This window comes from Limanda limanda, chromosome 22 (genome assembly GCF_963576545.1).
Source record: "Limanda limanda chromosome 22, fLimLim1.1, whole genome shotgun sequence".
Classification (NCBI taxonomy): Eukaryota; Metazoa; Chordata; class Actinopteri; order Pleuronectiformes; family Pleuronectidae; genus Limanda; species Limanda limanda.
The window spans coordinates 12,858,590-12,879,991 of record NC_083657.1 but is presented as its reverse complement, the minus strand read 5'-3'; the positions used below and the strand labels follow the sequence as shown (position 1 = coordinate 12,879,991).

At 48.1% G+C, this 21,402-nt stretch overlaps 1 protein-coding gene across 1 annotated transcript in view; it reads left to right on the top strand.

The window, feature by feature from the left end:
- efnb3b (ephrin-B3b) overlaps positions 1-18,364 on the top strand; it is a 76,857-nt gene extending 58,493 nt beyond the window's left edge. The window contains exons 3-5 of the mRNA XM_061066480.1: positions 10,980-11,072; positions 13,772-13,831; positions 17,928-18,364. Coding sequence (XP_060922463.1) covers positions 10,980-11,072; positions 13,772-13,831; positions 17,928-18,364 — 590 coding nt within the window. The remainder of the gene's footprint in view (positions 1-10,979; positions 11,073-13,771; positions 13,832-17,927) is intronic.
- Positions 18,365-21,402: the final 3,038 nt, after the last annotated feature.

Here is a 21,402-nt window from a genome sequence, read left to right as displayed (position 1 = left end):
GTGCTTTTCCAGGTGTTTTAGTCTCACCTCCTCTGACTGGTTTTGCAACAGGCGTGTGCTGTGTGCCGTGTGTGTGTGTGTGAGAGGTGTTTTCTAGGAGCTCAAAAGTTGAGACCCACTCAAAGTCAGCGCTGTGAAAGTAGATGTGTTTGTTTTAATTAAAACCATCAATGCAGATAATGATTCTATCAAAACTGCCTTCATGACTTCTTAAGTGTTAATACCAGGGGACAGCGAGTGCGTCACCACACATGAAAAGCACAAACTCGCTGCCGTCCTCATCTGAACATCCATCGCACGGCGTCTCCTCTCAGACGAGATTATAAAAATACACAAGTCGAGACTTCTAAGATTTCCTTTACCCCACGAGGGAGACGAGGAAGAGGAAGGAGCAAAGGAGGGGACAGAGGCAGTGATTGATGGACTTCTCTGGTTTAACCCAGATCCGGGCAGCCGCAGGAGGAGTGGACAACCGGAGGTGTTTCGTTTTTATTCTCGGAGCAACTTGGGAATAAGGGAGGCTGGTGAAGGGAAAAAAAAGAATCGTGAGCAAAGAGCAGGAGAGACAGTGAGAAGGTACGACAAGGCTGGCGCTGACCCATTTCTCCAGGCCTCCAATCTGAGGGGCTGATATAATGGAGGACGGCTGCCCACATGCACGCACAAAAAACCTTGAGACGGACACACGCCGGCAGACGAGAACGCGCAGAGACGGACACGCACATGCGCCCATACTGGAGTCCTCAGACAGCCAGACCCCCCCCCCCCCCAGAGCGCCAGGATAGCGTTAGCGTACCGAGCCGCATCTAAAAAGGCTTTACAGGTTATTTTTTTAAAGCCTTCAAAAAATCTGTGCCGTAGAAGTCACTAAGGGATTCACTGATAAGTATCCATTAAGTATTGATAAGCAGTCATTGAAGTTTTCATTCAATATGCATGGAGGTCCACTCAGAGGTCCACTTGACAGGGATTGCAGGGAGAGCAGTTGCAAGCAGGTTTGTGAACGGGTAGATACTTAGCACACACACACACACACACACACACACAGTAACACAACACGGAGAAAAACAGAAACACACACAGAATGCCCTCTCTGCCCCAGGATGGGAACATTGACCCAGATGTAAGGAACATTGGTCGTGACTGTCCTACATGGCTCGCACTTAACTGACGTTACACAAGGCTCGTCCACCCAGTCACTAGGCCTCCTCTTAATGGGCCCCGCTCCCTCTTCTCCTTTTTTTTTTTTTTTTTCTTTCTCCTCCTTCGCTTTGTTCCTGCTCGCCCGTCTTTCTTTTGCTCCATTATGCACGTCTATGCTCGGGCGGTCGCATTTATTTTATCCGCCGTGGATTATTTTCCTGAATGGGCCAGTCGGACTTATTACATCTGCTCCACTGCGATTTGTTTCTCGTCGTTTAATTAATTGACGCGGGGGGAAGAAACCGGCCTCTGTGTTTATGCCTTTTGTTGACCTTATTTATGCCCCGCCCCTCGATCTCCATCCCCCAGGCTATAAACACACCCACATATATATCTCTTATCGGGTCTATAAGCAGCTTTTAGAGGTTGTGTGCAGTTCTTTTATTAATGCGTAGAGACACTTTGGCTACACTGTTGCTGCAGCTGTCATTGACCGGCTGAGCATCACATCAGCTTATGGGGTGGAGGATTCCTCATGTACACACACACACACACACAAAACATCCATGACCTTTGCGCGTTTACTTGCAACATGTGAGAATTTACAATTAAGGTCATACCCCACATAAAACATTGCCATACTCAGCTGGATGATTAGTATGCTTAGAGCAGTGGGTCCAACGAATGGTGAGGATTCAGTCAAACGAGAGCACTTTAAGGCCTCCAGCTATATTTTAACTCATTGTCTCCAAACGAAAACTGTAAAATGGCAGCGGGTCCGTCGGATGAGATCACCCGCTCGCTCTCGGCGCCGTGCACGCGTGTGTGCGTTTGTCAGATTCAGGGATCAGGTGCGTTCCCCTGCCCGCAGTCCCTCCTGTTTTTGGAACTGTTTGACGGGGGGGGGGAGGAAGAGGAGAGGGAGAAGGCCGCTGAGCAGTGGCCCAGTTTGTTGTGTGTGTGTGTATGTGTGTTGGATGCTGGAGGTTAATACGAAGTGATTCTGAGTCGCCCACCCTCCGAGCGAGCGGGACAGCGGAAGACAGAGAGTCGGAGGGAGGGAGAGAGAGAGGGGTAAGGGAGAGAGAGAGGGCGAATAGAGATGTAGTGATTGTGTGTGTGTGTGTGTGGGGGGGGTGTATGATTGTAATAGAACAGGATGGATGGAAAGCGAAAAACTGCTGAGAATTAAAATGTCATCGAGCACAGATCAACCACACGGAAGCAAAGACACTGAGATCATTTTCCTCTGGTTGAGAGAGAGAGAGAGAGAGAGAGAGAGAGAGAGAGAGAGAGAGAGAGAGAGAGAGAGAGAGAGAGAGAGAGAGAGAGAGAGAGAGAGAGAGAGAGAGAGAGAGAGAGAGAGAGAGAGAGAGAGAGAGAGAGAGAGAGAGTAATATGTCTCCTCCGTAGAGGTATGTGTGAAATTGGGGGGCTTTTGTGAGATCCTTGCCTGTGAATTTATGTCGGTGTGTGTGTGTGTGTGTGAGTGTGTGTGTGTGTGTGTGTGTGTGTATATGTGTTTGGTCAGCATGTGACACATCATGTGAGTTCAACCTGTGACCGTAACTTGGCTCCCAACGTTGGCCTGTCGAGATTCCATAGCCTGTACTTCTCTCAGAGACACACACACACACACACAAACACACACACACACACACACACACACACACACTTGCCTTACTAAGGTAACTTTAGTTCCGTCATGTTTTCGCCCTCAATGTAAACTTGTCTGCTTTATAAATCACATTATTACAAAAAACACAATTTTGAGAATTCCCCTCTGAAATCAGCCAATTCTGCTGTGAGCGGAAATGAGAAAAATTGCTTTGCTTTCCTCATGCACTTTATCTTACCCTTTAAGAATTGCATGGGTCAGATTAAACGCTGTTAAAATAAAAATATTTAAAAACCATAATTTGTAGCCATAGTAACCCAAGTATCCTTAAATCCTATAATTTCGTGCTCTTTCCTCTCGCAGCAGAACAAGCGGCATCATGTCGTAATATTACAGCTATGTGGAAAAGTGGATACTTTCTATATTTCACGAGCCAAAGTTTTACCAGTTTAAACCTTTATCAGCGCAAATCTCCTACTCGTGTGACAGATCCGTATCATATTCATCCGAGATCTTCCCACAAACAGCCTAGCGCGCTGGCGTCCTTGTTTGTAGCCGCTCCAGTTCGTGGATCAAGTGTAACCACAACACGGTGAACAGTGGGTCTTTGTCCGCTGCGATTGTCGAGAGAACCTGCGTCGGTGCAGAAACACAAGTTTGGAAAACCCGACTGCTGCGTTGGAAGTGATGGCGCATTGTGCATTTGGAGGTGGAATGTGAAAATAATACTTTTTTTTCTGAGGGGGAGCTAAAATAATGCCCGTTCTGTCTCAGTACACACCTTAATGCTCCCCCGACCCCCACCCTCCATTCCGCCGCCACCACTAGGTAATGGCTTGTGATAGCTTCGTTAATGCGTCACAGCAAAGGTCATAAAGCGCCATAAAAGATTTATGCAGACGTTTTTAGTTACAGGAAATTTGGAATGGCGAGATCCAGGTTTATTTTTGGGTTGGGGGGGTGCACAGAGAAAGGGATTGAATCCGTCAAGTGAGAAGGGCTCAGGTTCTATGCTCCTCCTCATCAAGATGACACACATGGAGTTCATAAAGCCTTCTGGAAAGTGAGGGCTACAAATTTAAACAGGAAGGCCTCGGTAAACCCCCCGGCCCGAAGTCCCACCCCCCCCCCACCCACACACACAAACACACAGGTCCTTCCGAGTGACAGACGGGACTTTTGTGGGTTGTTTCTGGAGACTGTGGTTTGAAAAATCCAAACATCCACCCGCCCATGGGTTTTCAGCCGCTCATCCGGGGCCGGGCTGCGGTGGTTGCAGGTTAAACCAGACAGCCCAGACGTCCTGCAGCGTTTAGTCCCTGGAGGGTGGGGGGGGGGGGATCCGGAGGCGTGCCCAGGGTCAGATAAGATATATAATCTCTCTATAAGCGCAGTTCTGGGTCTACGCCGCAGTCCTCCACCCATTGGACGTGCCCGGGAGACCTGCATGGGTTCTTGGAGGTCTTCCGGGAAAATCCAAACAAGTGGAACTAAAAGGAGGATTTGAAAGCCAAAGCGGCGCTGCTGCCGTGAAGCAATACATCGGTTTTGGGTTGATTTGCACAGATGGGAGCACTTTGCACACACACACACACACACACACACTCTGTCACAAACACACACAACAGAGGTATACACACTGAAACCACCCCAGCCTCAGCGTTCACCAGTAGGCCTGCAGCAAAAGCAGAACACCCACTCCCGTTTCCGAGTCTTTCACGTGGCGTTTGAATCCGTGATTATGGCGTTCGTTAACCTGACACACTCATTACGCGGCTGACGCTCCATCACAGAGCAGAGAGCTAGCGCTGGTGCTGGCAGGCCCGTGGAAACGTGAGATAGCAAAATGCGAGCACGCTTTGTTGCTCCCTGGCTCTTTTTCATATGTCTTTGCTTGCTTATTCTGTTTGTTGTTTAATCTGCTCTTAACTGTTCTCCACATTCCCAGCTTTGCTCCCTTTAATGCGGCTGTCATCGGGAAATATGGTCCGTCTTCATGCTCAAAGCCTGTGTGTGTGTGTGTTTGTTGTTTACTAGCTGATCGTGTACAGTTTTTATGCAAAACAGCATTACCTGCATAGCTCCACCTCAACTGCAACTTCATAACTTCAAAAGAGGCATGAGGGACATACATCTGCCTGGGGGCCCGGGGGGTCCTTGGGGGCCCTGGGGGGAAATGTAACTGTCTCTCTTCATTTGTCATCTTCATCTTCAATTGAAATCCATAATCCTGCATTCGACACAGTCTATGGATATTTACTCTCTGAAGGGTTTCATTAAATAGTTGTTGTGATTAATTAATAATATTACAATGGGCATATACAATTACTAAGGAAAACCAGATAAATTTGTACTATTGACGTGTTATTTGTGCCTATTTATTTATAAGTAAATAATTAGGCACGATGCCCCTCAACAAGACAGCGTGTAATGACCTATCATTAGTGTCTTAACTAGTTGATATTATCCTGAATTTGTGGATCCTTAGCTTTTGGGGCTCCTGGGGGTTCAAAGGCCCTAATTTAGTTTTCAAATTTTCCTGGTCATAACTCCAGCAGCATATTTTAGGTTTAAATGCCCTCAAAAAATAAGTATCAATATCTATCCATAGTACCAGTTACAATTTTTCTCTCTGGACTTTTGAGCAGAGCAAAAATGCGAGTCGTGTCCCAAACTAGAGCGAAGGATGTGATGGAAATGACAAGTTCAGCGTGTACACAAATTCACATCACTCACAGGAGCAAGTGTTTTGCTGCGGGAGGCCAGCTGCCACTCAGCATGTGTGGAATATATAACCAGGGCTGGAAAACACACCGCGGGGGAGAGGAGGTGCCGAATAGAGTGGGAGGGCAAACACCCGGGTCCAGGCTGTGTGTTAATGCAAATGTAATAACTGTGCACGGTCCAGGGTGGCCACTGCCGGTCAATACAGAGCCAGAGGGGCATGTGGAGATGGGTACCAAAATCCTACATCGCCACCTCTCCACATGGCTCTGGCAGGACGTAACGTTTCCCTACAGTTAGCTAGCAGCTTCCTCCAACTCGAGTCCATCCGAAAAACAAAATGTCTAAAGCTAAACTATCCAGAGTTGAGGGGCTCTATTTCATACGAAAGGATTCCGACACCTCTGCAGCAAAATATCCGCGCAAAATCTCAGAGTCGGGAGCAACAGCTTGTGGAGTCGGTGGGGGTGTGCACCTCGTTCGGGATCCACCAGTAAAACGAGAGAAGGAGAAGGAAGGGAGGGACATGACAAACCTAATGGAGCACGGGATACATTTGAAAGCTGCTCCGTGCACGAGTGCTTGTCTGACAAGCATCAGGCGGCAGGGGGGGGGGTGCATCTGGCCCCGGCGCTGGGGAGACAGGTCAGGACGAGTTTGGAGGTGGAGTGTCTAGTGCTATATTAATAAATATACGAATAAACATCCAAATAAATATACAAATAAATAAAATTATACTAAATTAAGTGCTGAAACAATTTTAAGCCGTTCTTATCGTCGACCATCATTTTGTGTTTGTTAGGTTTTTTCTTAAAGGGGACTTAATATGAAAATTCCACTTTTGTAGTGCTTCTACACGTTAATTTGGGTATCTGGCATGTCTGCCGTCCCAGGAGGGCTGCTTTAGACAGGGTAAAAAGGGTGTTGTTTTAAATGATCCTTGTGGTATTTTGACCAAAACATATTTCGGACATTTCATTAAGACCCCAATGAACCATATCAACGGCGGTAAAATTAGGCATAATATGTCCCTTTTAAAGACAAAAGTATCCGTTCTGGCACATTTTAGGCACCAGTACCTTTTATAAAGTATCGATGTAGCTCTGTTATCGGGGTAAAAACCAAAACCGTACCCAACCCTGTGCCTGTTGAAGCCGTGGAATCCATGGACGATGTGTGATTTTCCTCCGGTGGAGTCACTGTCCACTTTTACGTAACAGTGGGCCGGTCACAGCAGCCAGAGAGGAGGCCTGGCCCAGCACTGACCTTGGTAATAACAAGAGAGACACAGAGAAAGACTCTCATCCACTCTGTGATCTGTTATATGGACTCCATACACACTCCTCCCTCAGCCCCCCCGCCTGCCTCCCTGTGCAGCCTGATCGAGGTTGACTGCCGTTTTATTTCATTAATTACCTTCTTCCACTTCCTCCTCTTCTCCCCCCCGTCTTCCTGTCGAACACGGGTGTCAGAGCGACGCCCTTCCTCTCCTCCGTCCTCTGGCGCCTCACTCTACCCCCCCCTCTTCCATCACTGCTGATCATAGTATCAATTACTCATCCCTCCTCTCCCTCTTGTCCCTCCCATCGCTCGTCCCCCCTTTCTCCTCTTATCTCATCCGAAAATTACTGAGTCCAGCCCTCCCCTCACTCTCTCTCTGTCTTCTCCTCTCTCCATCCTCCCCAAAGAGAGATGGGAAAAAATTTGTGGCACGTCAATCCCCCTGCACCTCTCCCCCGTATCTCTCTCCCTCTCATCTCCGACTCGCATCAGGATTTCACAGATGTTCTGCGATTACTTCTACCTTGATGTTGCGATATATCTTCCCCTCCCTCAAGTGCGGGGAAATTTGAAGCATTTTTTTTTTTTACCGTGTGTGTCTTGCAACCGAAATTGGGAAGGAGAATATTTTCGATCCAAGGACAAATCAGCGATGATCTCTTTGTTCACTTTGTACCTGTGGAATTGAGATTGGCAGAAATAGAGGCACCTCCAACATGTGTCATGCTTCTAAGAGGATCAGTTAGGAAGTGGTTCTCTGTTTTTAGGAATAATTGCCTCTGTGATATTTGTGACCTGTTGATGATGATGATTAAAAAAAAAAGAGATGGCTTGCATTTGAAAAAATCCCGTTTGAGGAGGCTCCCTTGGTTCATTTAGTCTCTGTCTCTCTTTGTGTCTCCCTCTTCTTTGTATCCATTACAGCTCCACTTTCCCGTAATGGAGACATTAGAGTCTTTTACCTCTCTGCTATCAATCACGTCATTTAAACTCTTTCCTTACTTTCTGTTTTTACCTCCTCCACTTTCCCCTTTCTCTTGTCGTCCCTCCTCCTCCTCCTCCTCTTCCTCCTCCTATTCTCTGTGTCCACCGGGCTCGAGGTCATCTTCATCGTCTCACACGGTCTCCTGTCCCCATCATATCAGCAACAGCTTGTCACAGGCAATCAGTCTCTTCGCCTCGCTCCCCTGCACGACCTCCTCCTTTCCTCGCCCTCGTCTTCCTCACCTCCCTCGTCTCCCGTTACCTTCTTGTCCTCCTTCGTGTGTCAGTAGTTATTACTCTCAGAAGTCATTTCCCACCCCCCACCCCCCCGCCCTCTCCTGTAGGACCAGTTAAGGTTATTTGCTCCATCCTCCACCCATTCCTTCAATCAGAGCTGCTTCGTATTTGCTTTTTTGCCCTGCAGCTCGTCTTCATCACTTCCTCTAACCTCGTGTCCTGGGATGTAGAGGAGAGTTAAACCATGTAATCTCTCTTATGTCACCTTCTTAGGTTTCTATTTAAGGTTTCTTGTACATGAATATGTTTTTTTTTATCATGGTGATGGAGAGGAGGGATTCTAACAAAATTACATTTACATCTCTGAATATGCAAGATTTTTCATAATAATAATTAACTTAATTTATATCACACTTAAAAACACATTTAATTGGTTCACAGACATGAAAACAGATCATTTAAATGAGTTAATGCGAGACAATGGATAAAATAAACCAAACAAATAAGTAAACATCTGGTTAAAAGCAATATGAAAACAATAAAATAAAGGATTAAATCAAACAAAGGTTAAAAGACATTTTGTCAAAAAAGTATGTTTTAAACAAGGATACTGATGTGGTCTGATCAACAGACATTATTAAAAATAAACTAATCATCATTTCCATAATGCATTAATTCTAAAAAAAATCGAATTGTTTATTGATGTGATGTAGTGCAGTTGCATTGAATTGGTTTCTTAGATAATTACATGCATAATTCAAATCTCTATTTTGATTAAATGTTAAAACTACACATCAGGACATTTTGTTCTGCGGCCACAAAAATACTATTTTATATTTGACTCACTATTCTAAATGACAACTTGTGAAATGTTTTAATTTTCACAGTGGGTTCCCTTCTATTGTGTGTTTGTCACTTAACCTGATTTGATGGAAAAAGTGAATTTATGGGTCCAGTTTGATGCGAATCTTGCGAAAAAGTTATTTTGTTCAAAAACTACATTTACTCTCATATGAAAATTCTAATTATTTTGATGATCCTATGAAATGAAGCTTCTCAGAGATCACTCAGGACAGAAGTGGACTGTTAAAGCTCATCCATAAGAATTGTGTATTCAACCCTGAAACCAAACACAAGCAGATAAACATATGAAGTCATTTTCAATGGCACAATTAAGCTCAGATGAAACAAAAGCTTTATTTGATGTGGCACTCCAGCTTCATTAAAATAAATTAGACTGTCCATGTGCATTAGTGCAATAAAAAATATTACACAGGCCAAATCAACTGAAAAAGAAGGACGTCTTTTACTTCAACAAATAAACCGAGGAATGTACAAACGTTTTCACGGCACTTTATTTAAACCGTCTCGATATATCCCTTCATCCGTGCATGTCTCCTGGCTTCCCCTCCATCCTGCTGCACGCCTTGACCTCCGCCTGCTTCTCTCCTCCTCTCTGCTTTCACACCCTGCATCCTGCAGGGATGGAGGGAAAGAGAGAGGGAGGTGTTAGAAGTGAAGCTGCCTCTTTTTCACACCTCCCTCTATCTCTCTCTCTCTCTCTCTCTCTCTCTCTCTCTCTCTCTCTCTCTCTCTCTCTCTCCTGAGCCATCCGCCATCCCTCCCGCTCTGCTTTACTTCAGACGGGCTAATCTGCAGCCTGAAGGGTAGTGGCAGGGGGAAATGATTTCTTACATATACGTAGGTGTGTGTGTTTGTGTGTGTGTGTGTGAGGAGAAGAGGTGAGGGCTGGCTCCCAGGGGCTGAATCGGGGGGGGAGATAAGGATACATTTACTGTCTTCTATACTATTCACTGTGGCTGCACACCAGACCTTCCACTTACTCAAACTTTAAAGCCGGACGTTGGCCTCATGCTGCAGAGGCCGGGATCGGTTGTGTTGAGTGAGTCACACCTGGGAACATCTGTCCATGAATGATTGAGACGCTGATGGTGCAGCAAAGGTGTGATTCTGACCTCCAAGACCTTTTTCACCTGTCGCCTCCTCTCTGCCTCACTGTCCTTTTTTTTTTTTTTTTTTTATACCTTTATTCTTCTTTTTCTTTTCAGTTCCTCCACCTCTCTCTCTCGCTCCTCCCTCCTCCTGCAGCCTCGGTGACCTGCAGACCACTGATCTTTAATGCATCCACCGACATATTTTATGTAGGAAGGGATTCTTGTCCATTCACACTACCTTTTTCTCGCCTGTGCACTCTGTCGGCTCCGCTTGACCTCCTTTGGCCCGGCGTGTCTTCACAGGGAAGAAACCTGTTTGATTCCTGAGCCGCTCATTTGAAGCATCTCGGGCCGGTTTTACAGCTTCAAACGGCACGTTCATATTAAACCCCTTATTGCCCATAAACACATCACTGCCTTAGTATGAAATAAAACAATTCTCTTTAATTCACTTCATTATATCACGAGCTAGTAATGGGGTATTACCACAGTCTGTATCCCAACCAATCTGGAGCAGATTCTCTCTACACGCAGCGCTCGGTGTCTCTGGGGCTCACTTTTCTTTCATAGCCGCCCGTGATTGGATTACCATTCCTTTTTTTTCCCATCAACCAGTTTGCCTCTCCGGATCACCCCCCCCTCTCCCGCTGTTTCTCCAGACCCAGGAGCAACACTAGCTAAATGAGCGCGGTTGAGTCCATGCGCAGCAGCAGGGGTGTTAATGAATTCCAGCGGCCTGCTAAATGAGGGCCTATTAAAGCGCCGCCACCGCCGCCTGCTCGCACTTTGACATTTCAGAGCTTCTGGTGGAGTTTAAAATCGCTGCCTCTGCAAATGTCACCCCGCCGGCTCTCTGGAATGGCCGACCATGTGAATAGAAGCGATTGTTGGCGTCGGCTGTAGATCGAGAGCGGCTTGAATATGTGTGGCTTTCAGAGATGGGTTTCCAATGTGCTTGTGGGTGCATGTGTGTTGCTGTGTACCACCCAGCTCCTTGGGTAATTGTGTAATGTTGTGTGTTTTTTCCATCCCTGCAGCTACGTCAGACGGGACGCGCCAAGGCCTGGATAGCATGAGGGGCGGAGTCTGTGTCACGCAAGGCATGAAGGTGGTCCTGAAAGTGGGACAGAGTGAGTTCTCGCACCCTTCTCTCTCTCTCTCTTCGTTCTCTCTGTCTCTCGCTCACACACAAGCTCGCCCATATGTGCAGCTGCCGGACTCTTCTCCTCTCACTCACTCATAACACACACATTGTTATTCATGCATCGCACACAATCGCTCACTTACACTAACGCACATTGGCTGCAGTCCGCCGCATCATCTCACATCGTCGCCGCTCACTGGCTCCCGCTCCCTGTCCAACACGCTTGTGAATCCTCTCCCTGTGTGTGTGTGTGTGTGTGTGTGTGTGTGTGTGTGTGTGTGTGTGTGTGTGTGTGTGTGTGTGTGTGTGTGTGTGTGTGTGTGTGTGTGTGTGTGTGTGTTTGTGTGTGTGTGTGTGTGTGTGTGTGTGTGTGTGTGTGTGTGTTTACGATGTGTGTGTTCTCGCCGAGCGTATTAGGGCTCGTTAAGTGGCGAGAACGGAGGAGAAGTGCGGGATCAGTCATCTCTAATGAGCCCTGTTGACTCCCGTCTCACTCTGCTTTTTAACTCCCACTGACTCACGCTGGACACACACACACACACACACGCTCCGACCCAAACATTGAAACTCACACGCGTCCCTGTGCGCCGTATATACATGACAGGCGAATGCGCGTCAAGCTCACAAGGACATGAAGCATGGACACGGGCAAAAACACAACCCTGAGGCGTCCGGACACACACGTACGTGCCAGAACACACAAATTCCCTCCCCACGCACACACACACACACACACAGCAGACCTGCCAGCGAAAAGCACGATAACAAAACGACTCCATTCAGCCTGAAAGCTCACACTCAGTGGTTTTTAATGAGTCATAGCTCCACAAACGTCTCATTTGTTTGCAAAAATATTCCCAGGTAACGACCCTCACATGCAGGCCCTGTCAAAAAAAGGCCCATTTACACGTTTTCACTGACCAGCACATTCCTGCTCATAATAGGCACCTGTCCTTCACACGACCCCCCCCCCCTCTCTCACACACACACACACACACACACTTATGTCTATTTCTTTAGCCGATGCTGTGTTATCAGGCCGTGTGTATTGTCGGTGCTCTTCAGCAAAGAGCCAAGTGGCGCTGCCGCGGCTCTATCAGCCCGTCACATCAGCAAAGTCAGCTCGACTCAATGGAAATACCACCACACACGTACACTTTGTTCCCCCCCCCCCCCCTCCGGCTCACCAAATGAGCAGTGGAAACGCTACCATCCTGTCTCACAAACACACACACACACACACACGCTCTGCCACTTCTACACAACTGTGTGAAGTTCTCAGCCTCACACACGTCTTTTTTTATTTGTAATTTCTCTTTCCCTTTCCTCTCTTTGCCCGTTTTATCTTCAGTCTCTTTCTTTTTCCCAACTGTCCTTCCTTCACCTCCTCTCTATTCCCTCTCATTTGTCTTTATTCTTTTTTTTTTTTTTGAAAACCCCTTTCCTTTTCAAATTCCCCTTTTCCCTGTCCTCATCTACCCACCCGCCCACCGGGTCTTCACTCTGCATGCAGGCCATCTCTCCTCACAGCTCTCCCTCTCAATCCCCCCCCCCGTTATTTTCTCTCGCTTCCTCTGTCTCTCCGTCTTATCTGCTCCGTGGCTGAAAGGTCACGTCTGTGTTGTTTGTCGTCTAAATAAGCAGCGTGCCGCCTCATAGTGATCTCAGAAGAGATATGGCGCTCTGCTCTGAGGAACAGGACACACACACGCACACGCCAGCACACAATCGCGATACACACACTTGCACCACTGCCCCACACACATACAATGACCTGTCTGCTCTTATTTTATTCTTTATCTATCTTGCTTGCTCAGTCATACACACACACACGTACACACACACACACACACAGTCTGAACCTCCCTCCTCTCGCCCCTGGTGACCACACAGCAGTTCCTATTGATCCATACAGCACCACCCCTAACTTCTGTTTGGTGGGGTGTCATGAGGGAGCCGCTAGCCAATAGCCTTCCACTTTTCTAAATGTCAGTATGTATAGGTTGATGCAGGCACACACACACACACTCTCACCACTTTGTGCGTGGCTGTGATGCAGTGTGTGTCCCTATAAACCCCCCGTGGCTATGTCTATTTTGCCCTCCCCTGCAACCGCAGTGACCAGCAACAGACCTTTTTTAAAATGCTGGATCAACTGCAGACATGAAGAGTCACATCCCAGCTCCAAACCTCTGTTCCTGCGGCCGCCTGTTGTCCAGATGGCTCAGCAGTGAACAGAGTCCGGGTTTTCAGAACCATCTCTCTCAGCTGCGAGGAGTGGCACCTCCACAATGGCTGCATCTGTGTGTGTGTGCGTGCGTTTGCATGTGTCACATAAACGCGCTTTAATGCCATCACCATTACTGAGGGCTTGCTAGACAGATGGCCTGATTTAGCGACTACAGATTACAAGCCGTTATGGCCTTGTGTAAATTCGCTTTGGCCAGAACAACAAACAGCCTCTCTTTAGTTTCCCATTCCCGTCGGAGAAGTGCTCATACACACGGTGCACTGAGGCCCAATCAATATGTGTTCTCCTATAATGGGAGTGGAAGGAAGGGGAAGCCCGACTCAAACATCTTCTCCTTGCTAATGTAACTTATTGGTTGCAATACTGAGAGCTTTGAACGTCTCGTATCTCCGCCACCCCGCTTATATTCCCCCCTTCTCTTTCCTCCTCCCCAGGCCCATATGGACTGCCTCCGAAGAAGGAGCCTGCGGGACGCACCACCAGCAGAAACCCAGGTAAGCAGGAGACCAAACAGAGATAATCTGTGATGATCCGTCCACAAAATGGATGGAGGAAATAAGCAAAGACTGGTGGATAAACGAGAAAAAGCATTTGGGGAGAGGGAGGGGAGGGGAGGAGGCGACAGATGGAGAATGTGCAGCGGTGACATCTGTGGATCTCTCTATTTAATTCCATATCTTTCTCTCCCTACTCTCTATCCCTCCTCTCATCTCTGCGCCCGGCCCTTCGAGCTAAGTGCTGCAGGCGGGGAATGGATGGCTAATAGCTACCTTGGGAGAAGGGCAAGAAAAGAGAAGGGGAGGAAGAAAAGAGGCAGGGGGAGGAAAGGGAGAGGGCAGCCGGGGGAGAAGGCTAGACTGGCGGCGACGTTTCAGAGAGTTATTATTGTCATTAGTTTGGGCGGCCTGGATTCTGTAGTTCTGTCGAGAGGGACGGAAAGAGAGAGAGCGGGAACGATGGGAATTACGGAAAGATGAGGGCAGAGAGGAGAAGAGACGTAAGGGAGTGATGGAACAGAGCGGGTGGAAGCGGGAGGCACATCAGGAAGAGAAAGAGAGGAATAATTGAAAAGCAAAGAAGAGAGGGGAATAGAACAAGGAGATGAGAACGGAGAGAGGCTCTACCTCAAAGTGTCTCAGCGGAGGAGAAAGAATACGATTCTCTCTCGGTCGCGTTCATCTCTCCCCCTTTTCTTCCTCGGTGGTGAATTTGCATACTATAGCAAATGTGCGAATCGGTGCATTTGCACATTTTCCCGACCACTGGTGCGTAGCTCACATAGGAGAAGGTGAGGGCTGTACGTGTGAAGTGAGCGACAGTGCTATGCATTGTGGGTTTTTTTTGCCTGAATGAAGACTGATTTACATCACTCACTTATAATGAGGAATTTTACACGTGTTTAACACCCAGACAAGGACATATTAACACACTTTGCCGCATATTTGAAATAACTGTTGCGAGTCCTGGTGTGACAGTTGAGACAGAATTTCTAATCCTCCAGTGAATGCACTTGGAAATCGTCTCAGCCAGTGGAGTGTTGCTGGGGATTCAGCTCTTCTATTGTTCTGTTTGGTCCATCTGATCCTCTCCAGGGATGTAAACAAATATCAGAGAGCACTCAGGACCGAGGCTCTCAACCAGATTCGGATTTTTCTCATCCTTATCAAAGTAATCCAGTCGATTGTTGCCTGGGCAAGGCCAAATAGCAGGATTTTCCTATAAACTGCAATGTACTGTGGGTAAAACTACAATTCATTGCATCAAGCATGAGCTGGACCTCCCCTCCAAAAGGCCGACACAAGACAATAACAAAAAATACGTATATACAGTTGACTCAGATCATGTAAAACAAAAACAACGACTCTGTTACACCGAATGTTTAACATTTTCCTCTGTAAAATGTTTATGCAAAGCTGTTACTCTCACCTCATGGTCTTATATTGAAGCCAGACATCAAGTACAAGTCCATGGTGAAGACACACAGGAAAAAGTGCGATGTTGTGAAAAGATAGGCTCCACTCACATTGCACACAAAAGCCAGATGTTAGTGTTTTTTTGCACCAGTGGAAAATGGGCTTGATATGGGTCGTCTGTCAGGAGTGGACACAAGCGCTCCTGTTCCTGGTGCACATGGACGACCCCTCTTATGTCACTGTGGCAGTTGATAAACCATCAGAACACATGGACAGGAAGAGACAAATTAACTTGTTTAAAAAAAACAACACCACCCAAATGGCACCTTATGTGGGAAGCAGCCTTGATGCGTCAGAGGTACCGGTGCTACTTATGAAACCTTGTCACATCCTCTCTGATGCGTTTATTTACAGATAGTTGATGGGAACACGCACTGATTCACCCTGTTGCATAAAACATGTGCAACAGTTTAGAGTTAAATCTTATATATGCAGCCCGATATCACAAATCACAAATTTGCCTTAAAGGGATTAAGAATATTTTCAGAGCGACAAAACCCTCTGTGCTTAGATTCTTGAATCAGACAAGGAAAAACAAGGAAAGAAGACAAAATGCGACAGAGAAGGGAGACATGATACTGTCCCGAGCATAATAAACCCGTTCCAAAGCCGAGTATGTCCTGCTGAAATGGGATTTATACTCTAGAAAAAGTAAGGTAAGCCCAGCTAAAGACTCTGTTACCACCCAGACCCTGTTCTTTCATCACCTGCTGCCCCTCGCTCTCCAAGGTTGATTCCCTGATGAGTTTAAAAACAAAAGAGAGACACGAGGGGAGAGGGAGCAATCAAAGTCTGAACCTGTGTGACAAAAAAAGGAGAGTGGGAAATAGGGAGAGCGAGAAGAGGAGGCAGAGGAGGAGAGGTGAAGGAAGAGGATATATAATAAAGAGAGCGGTGAAAGGCTGCGGCCATAATGGAGATGGAGAATGAGGGATGTTGGGTTAATGGAGAGAGGAAGAAAGCAGAGGAGGAGAAGGGACTGTAATCGACGTCCGGCATTAGCGCTTTGTTCCCAGTCAGCCCAGCGCGACGGGAGGCCTAGAGCAGCCGGGGGGGGGGGGGGGTGAGGTGTGTTAGCGTACATCCACATCGCCGGCGTGCGTGTGCCTGTATGTGCGCCTGTGTTGCTAGGCGCTGAGCTCGGAGCAAGGTAGGTCATTACGGCTACAATAACCCAGAAGATAGAGAGAACCACGGAGCGAGGAAGCGGAGGAGACATGCGAGAGAGAGACAGAGAGAGAGAGAGAGAGAGAGAGAGACAGACGGGGAGAAAAGAAAAGGATGTGTGCCAAGAATAATGATAGGCCAATCCAAATGCTCTGTGGAGCTGGGAGTCGCATTACTGGCCTTAACCAGTTTGCCACACACATGCACACGGTCCGGTGCCAGAGAGCGCCACCACCACCCCATCACACGCACGCACACACACACACACACACACACACACACACACACACACACACACACACACACACACACACACACACATTCACACACACACACACATTCACACACACACACAACTCCAGACTCCATCATCCACCTGCTGGCTTCTGACCCGACCTCCCGCTGAGAAACCTGTGAGTTCGGAGGCGGTGAGGATCTTGGGTTTCAGGCGGACACACAACAGGCAGACAGATAGTGTGACAGACAGAGGAGAAGACAGACAGGCGGACAGACAGGCGGGCAGGCAGGCGGACCCTGTGGTCTGGTGGTCGCAGCCGACCAGGGAAGAGGCCCTCTTCATGTGGCGGCCCTGTGACGCTAAGTAAACACAGTTGTTAGGGTTTGGGCAGTCGAGTGTGTTACCTTGACACATAGCTGCGGTTTCGCCCCGGCTGTCCACAGGAGTGCACGGCTCCCACTCACACACAGGGTCTGCGGATATGCCTCTTCGTTTTATATGCGCCGCTGTCCACTTTATCACATCAATAAAGAAACCACATATAAGCTGCTGGGAGATTTGCTGCATTCCGCTGGGTTAAATCTCTGCAGTGTTCCCTCCGCCGAGCCAAAGCAGCTCCATCACTCATGTTATTGTGGTGCGGAGCCGAGAGGCTTGGTATGTTTATTTAAAGGCCCGTGCAAACACAAATTATGAAAGCCAACTGTGTTATTGCCCTGATGATTAATATGCATAGTTAAATCATATAAATCTATAAAATGTATGCGGTCCCGGGTTCAATCCCCGGCATCTCCATCACCTGAGAGGTGGACTAGCGGCAGAAACTTGGACTATGGGCAGAAAAGGTCTCTGGTTCGTCTCCGGTTCGACTCCACGGAGAAACAACAAAAAGACGAACCTGTATTGATCTGTCCAAAAATCCAAGAAGATTCTCCCTCCCCTGTCTAGTGCCCCTGAGCAAGGCACCTTACTCCCCCAACATCTGCTCCCCGGGCGCCATACATGGCTGCCCACTGCTCTGTGTGTCCTGCACCAGATGGGTTTAAAGCAGAGGTTAATTTCCCTACAATTGCAGGAGTGTGCTTGTGCATATGTTTGGGACAAATAAATGTATCTTAATCTTAAATGTATCTTAATCTAAAGGGAAAGACTGGGAGAACTTTGTGATGCCGTGGCTGTTGCCCTAAGATACTTTTGCTTTGTGTTTCAAAGCAGGGAACTCCACCCAGTCCCAGAGACCCAACGGCTTCGGGAACGAGGGCACCGGTGAGAACGGCCCGCTCCAAGCCTCCAACATCGCCCTCATCGCCGGCACCGCGGGAGGCTCCGCCTTCCTCCTGCTGGTGACGGCCGTGATCTGCTTCGTGTGCTACCGCCGGCGGCACGCCAAGCACTCGGACACGCACCACCCGCCGCTGTCGCTGTCCTCGCTCACCAGCCCCAAGCGGGGGGGCGGCGGCGGCGGCATGGGCCTCACCAGCTCCAACAACAACGGCTCGGAGCCCAGCGACATCATCATCCCGCTGCGGACGTCGGACTCGGCCTACTGCCCGCACTACGAGAAGGTCAGCGGGGACTATGGCCACCCGGTCTACATCGTGCAGGAGATGCCGCCTCAGAGCCCGGCCAACATCTACTACAAAGTATGAGACGGCCCCCCCCCCGGCCGGCTGGACACACCCACCTCCCTCCACCCACCACCAACCAATCCCCTGCTCCAAACGAAGCTCGCCACAACAGCTCCGCCCCCTGAACCCCTCAACACGACTGGTGTCGCCCCCTGGAACCCTCTCACTGCCCCGTGAGTCCGCACCCCCGGCCACAGTTGTGTTTCTCGCTGAGTGAAGCCCCCCCGACCCCATCCTCGCACAACTGGGCCACTCAGTGTGTGTTGAGGGCCATGTCGTAGCCGTACACAGCCCTTCTCAACAAGGCCCTCACGAATGGGCGAGAGCCTCTGAGTGCCCCCCCCCCTTCTTGTTCACTCAGAGCTAAACGAGCCCCACCCGTGCTGAATAGAAGAGTTGTTCCCCCCGAGACGCCAAGCGTGCGTGTGCAGCACTCACTCTTTTTCCAGGAGTATGGACCTGGCGTTGGGACTCGCAATGTTTTAAAAAAAGAAAAGAACTACAAGAGCAACAAAAAAAAAGAAAGACCTACACCCCCCTGAACCCACTTAGCGCCGGAGGACTCTGATTCCCCGGAGGCCATACCTGCCTATTCCACCATCCCGCCCCTCGGAGCTCCGTCAGCCAACCAGAGAGCGGCCCCTGCCACTAACTCACCGATAGGATTCTAGTTTGTTTGTGTTTGTTTCTTCTGAGGAAACAGGGGCCTCAGACTCAACCAATCAGCGAGCCTGGGCGGCGGTCACGTGACCGGGCCGGGGGCCTGAGGAGGTCCGACCAATCGGTGACACTCAGAATCTTGTATATTTTAATAATGTGTGTGTGTTTATGTGTGTGTGTGTGCGCTGCTGAGTGAGTGTGCATAGGACTTGGATAATAATTATGGCGCTGCTGCTCCACATTAGGCGTGTGCGTGCTTCAGTACAGCAGGTGTGCATATGCGTGTGTTTAGCCGGCGCGTGTGTGTGTTTCAGCTTTGTGCGACTGTGCGTGCGTGCGTGCGTTCTTTAGACTTGTCTTAAATACCAAAACACAAAATAGTGAGCGAATATCAAAAAAAGTGAGATTTTTTTATCACTATCAACACTTATAGATTATATATATGAATATCCAGTAAATAATTTCTAGATGTTTCTTCAGTTTTTCTATTGTTTTCGTTATTTTTACCCACTCTGATAAAGTACACTTCTGTTGATAGACATTTTTATCTGCTGTTTTCTTTTTATCACAACTTAAAACGACCTTCTTTTCCTTTCTGTTCCCCTTCGGTTGTTTATTAATTTAATCCCTTTTTTTAAATTTCCTGGCGAACAGAGGTTGTTTCTCTCTTCCTCTCTTCCCTCTCTCATTCACTCCCCCACCTCCCTCCCTCCCTCTCTCTCCCCCCTTCCCCTCTAGGGTCTCTGAACTCTGTGTATATTTTTATAGCTCCTTGTACTATGCCGTAGTTTTGAAGTTTAGACCTCGTTTGTGGAAGTGTTGAGGTAGAACCATCAATGAAAGTATTTTTTTTTTTCAAACGCTTTTTTTTTAAACTGCAGAAGTGAAAAGAAGTGAGGGGCACGGGGGAGGCGGCGATGGCAGGGAGGGTGCGTGTGTGTGTTTGTGTGTGTGTGCCAGAGGGGGGGGTGCGGCGTCGGTGGCGAGAGGGGATGAAATAAAAAAAAAGAAGAATAAAGGAAAAAGAACAGGGCAAGAGAGAGTGCTGTCTGGGGAGGAGGAATAAAGCAGCGTCTGAATGCAGAACTTTAAAAAAAAAAAGGAGAAAGGGAGGGAGACGAGGGAAGAAAAGACTGAAGGAATGGCACGCCGAAGAAAAAGAAGCAGAAAGGGAGGGTGGGATGGGGAGCGGCAGGAGTGAGAGATGAAGGATTCCCGAGGAGGGAAGGATGGTGAGAGCAGATAAAGGAGTGGCTGGTGAATGAGAGACACCTTTTCTTTTCCCGGACGGAGGCGACGGACCTTCGGCCAAAATGGATTTTCTGAGAAGTTGGACTCTTAACCGTGGAATGGAGAGATCCCATCACATACTTTCTCTCTCTCTCTCTCTCTCTCTCTCTCTCTCTCTCTCTCTCTCTCTCTCTCTCTCTCTCTCTCTCTCTCTCTCTCTCTCTCTCTCTCTCTCTCTCTCTCTCCATCTCTCACACTCACACAGACACACACACACACATCTACTGTCACACTTTGCGTTAACGTTAGGTGGCACATTTCAGATTTGCTCCTCTTTTCCGCCGGAATTTGTTGTGTTGAAACGCGTCTCTGTGTCACACAAACACACACATTCTCATTTACTACAAAAGCACACACAGTGCACTGCTAGCCGCGGACACACACAAGAGAACCCCCGCCCCAGGCAGTCAGTACACTCTGTTCGACACACACACACCCCAACACAAATTTCACACCTTCTAATGACTCTCACAAATACCTACTGATTGCATTGAATGACATACATTCTCTCTCTCGCGCCTGCCCCCCCCCCCCCCCAGACAAACACGCACACACACACTTTTCATCCACACAAAAAAAATGCCGATTGCTTTCACATGACTCTGTATTTCTGTGATGAAGACGAACCCGATGGACATGGGAGGGATGAAAAGAGGGCTTGTGTGCGGTGTGCGTTTTCTCTCTCGCACCCTCACGCCCTCGCACAAACGCACACACACACACAAACACACGCTAGTGCCCAGCACCTCGACCTTGGAGGGCAGTAACACGACGCCGTGTTTTAGAGGTGCGATATGTTCTCATGTGCATACTAATAAAGCTGTTTTGTGTTGCTCAAACATGTTTATGGCTTATGTGTAAACTGGGTGGCAGTGGAGAGCTTACGCTTTTTATTCCGATTTTTATTTGTCACACACACACACACACACATGTAAGGCCTCAAGTGATGTAGCCATGTTTTCTGTGTGACGCCAGTGTTAAATCTGGACCTTTCGACATTTCTCAGCTGTGTTTTGTATCAGTATCTAACATCATATAATGAGATATCTTTCATACTTAAGTGTCACATTTGTCCAAAATTGACTTTGTTCAACACATGATGATGATGT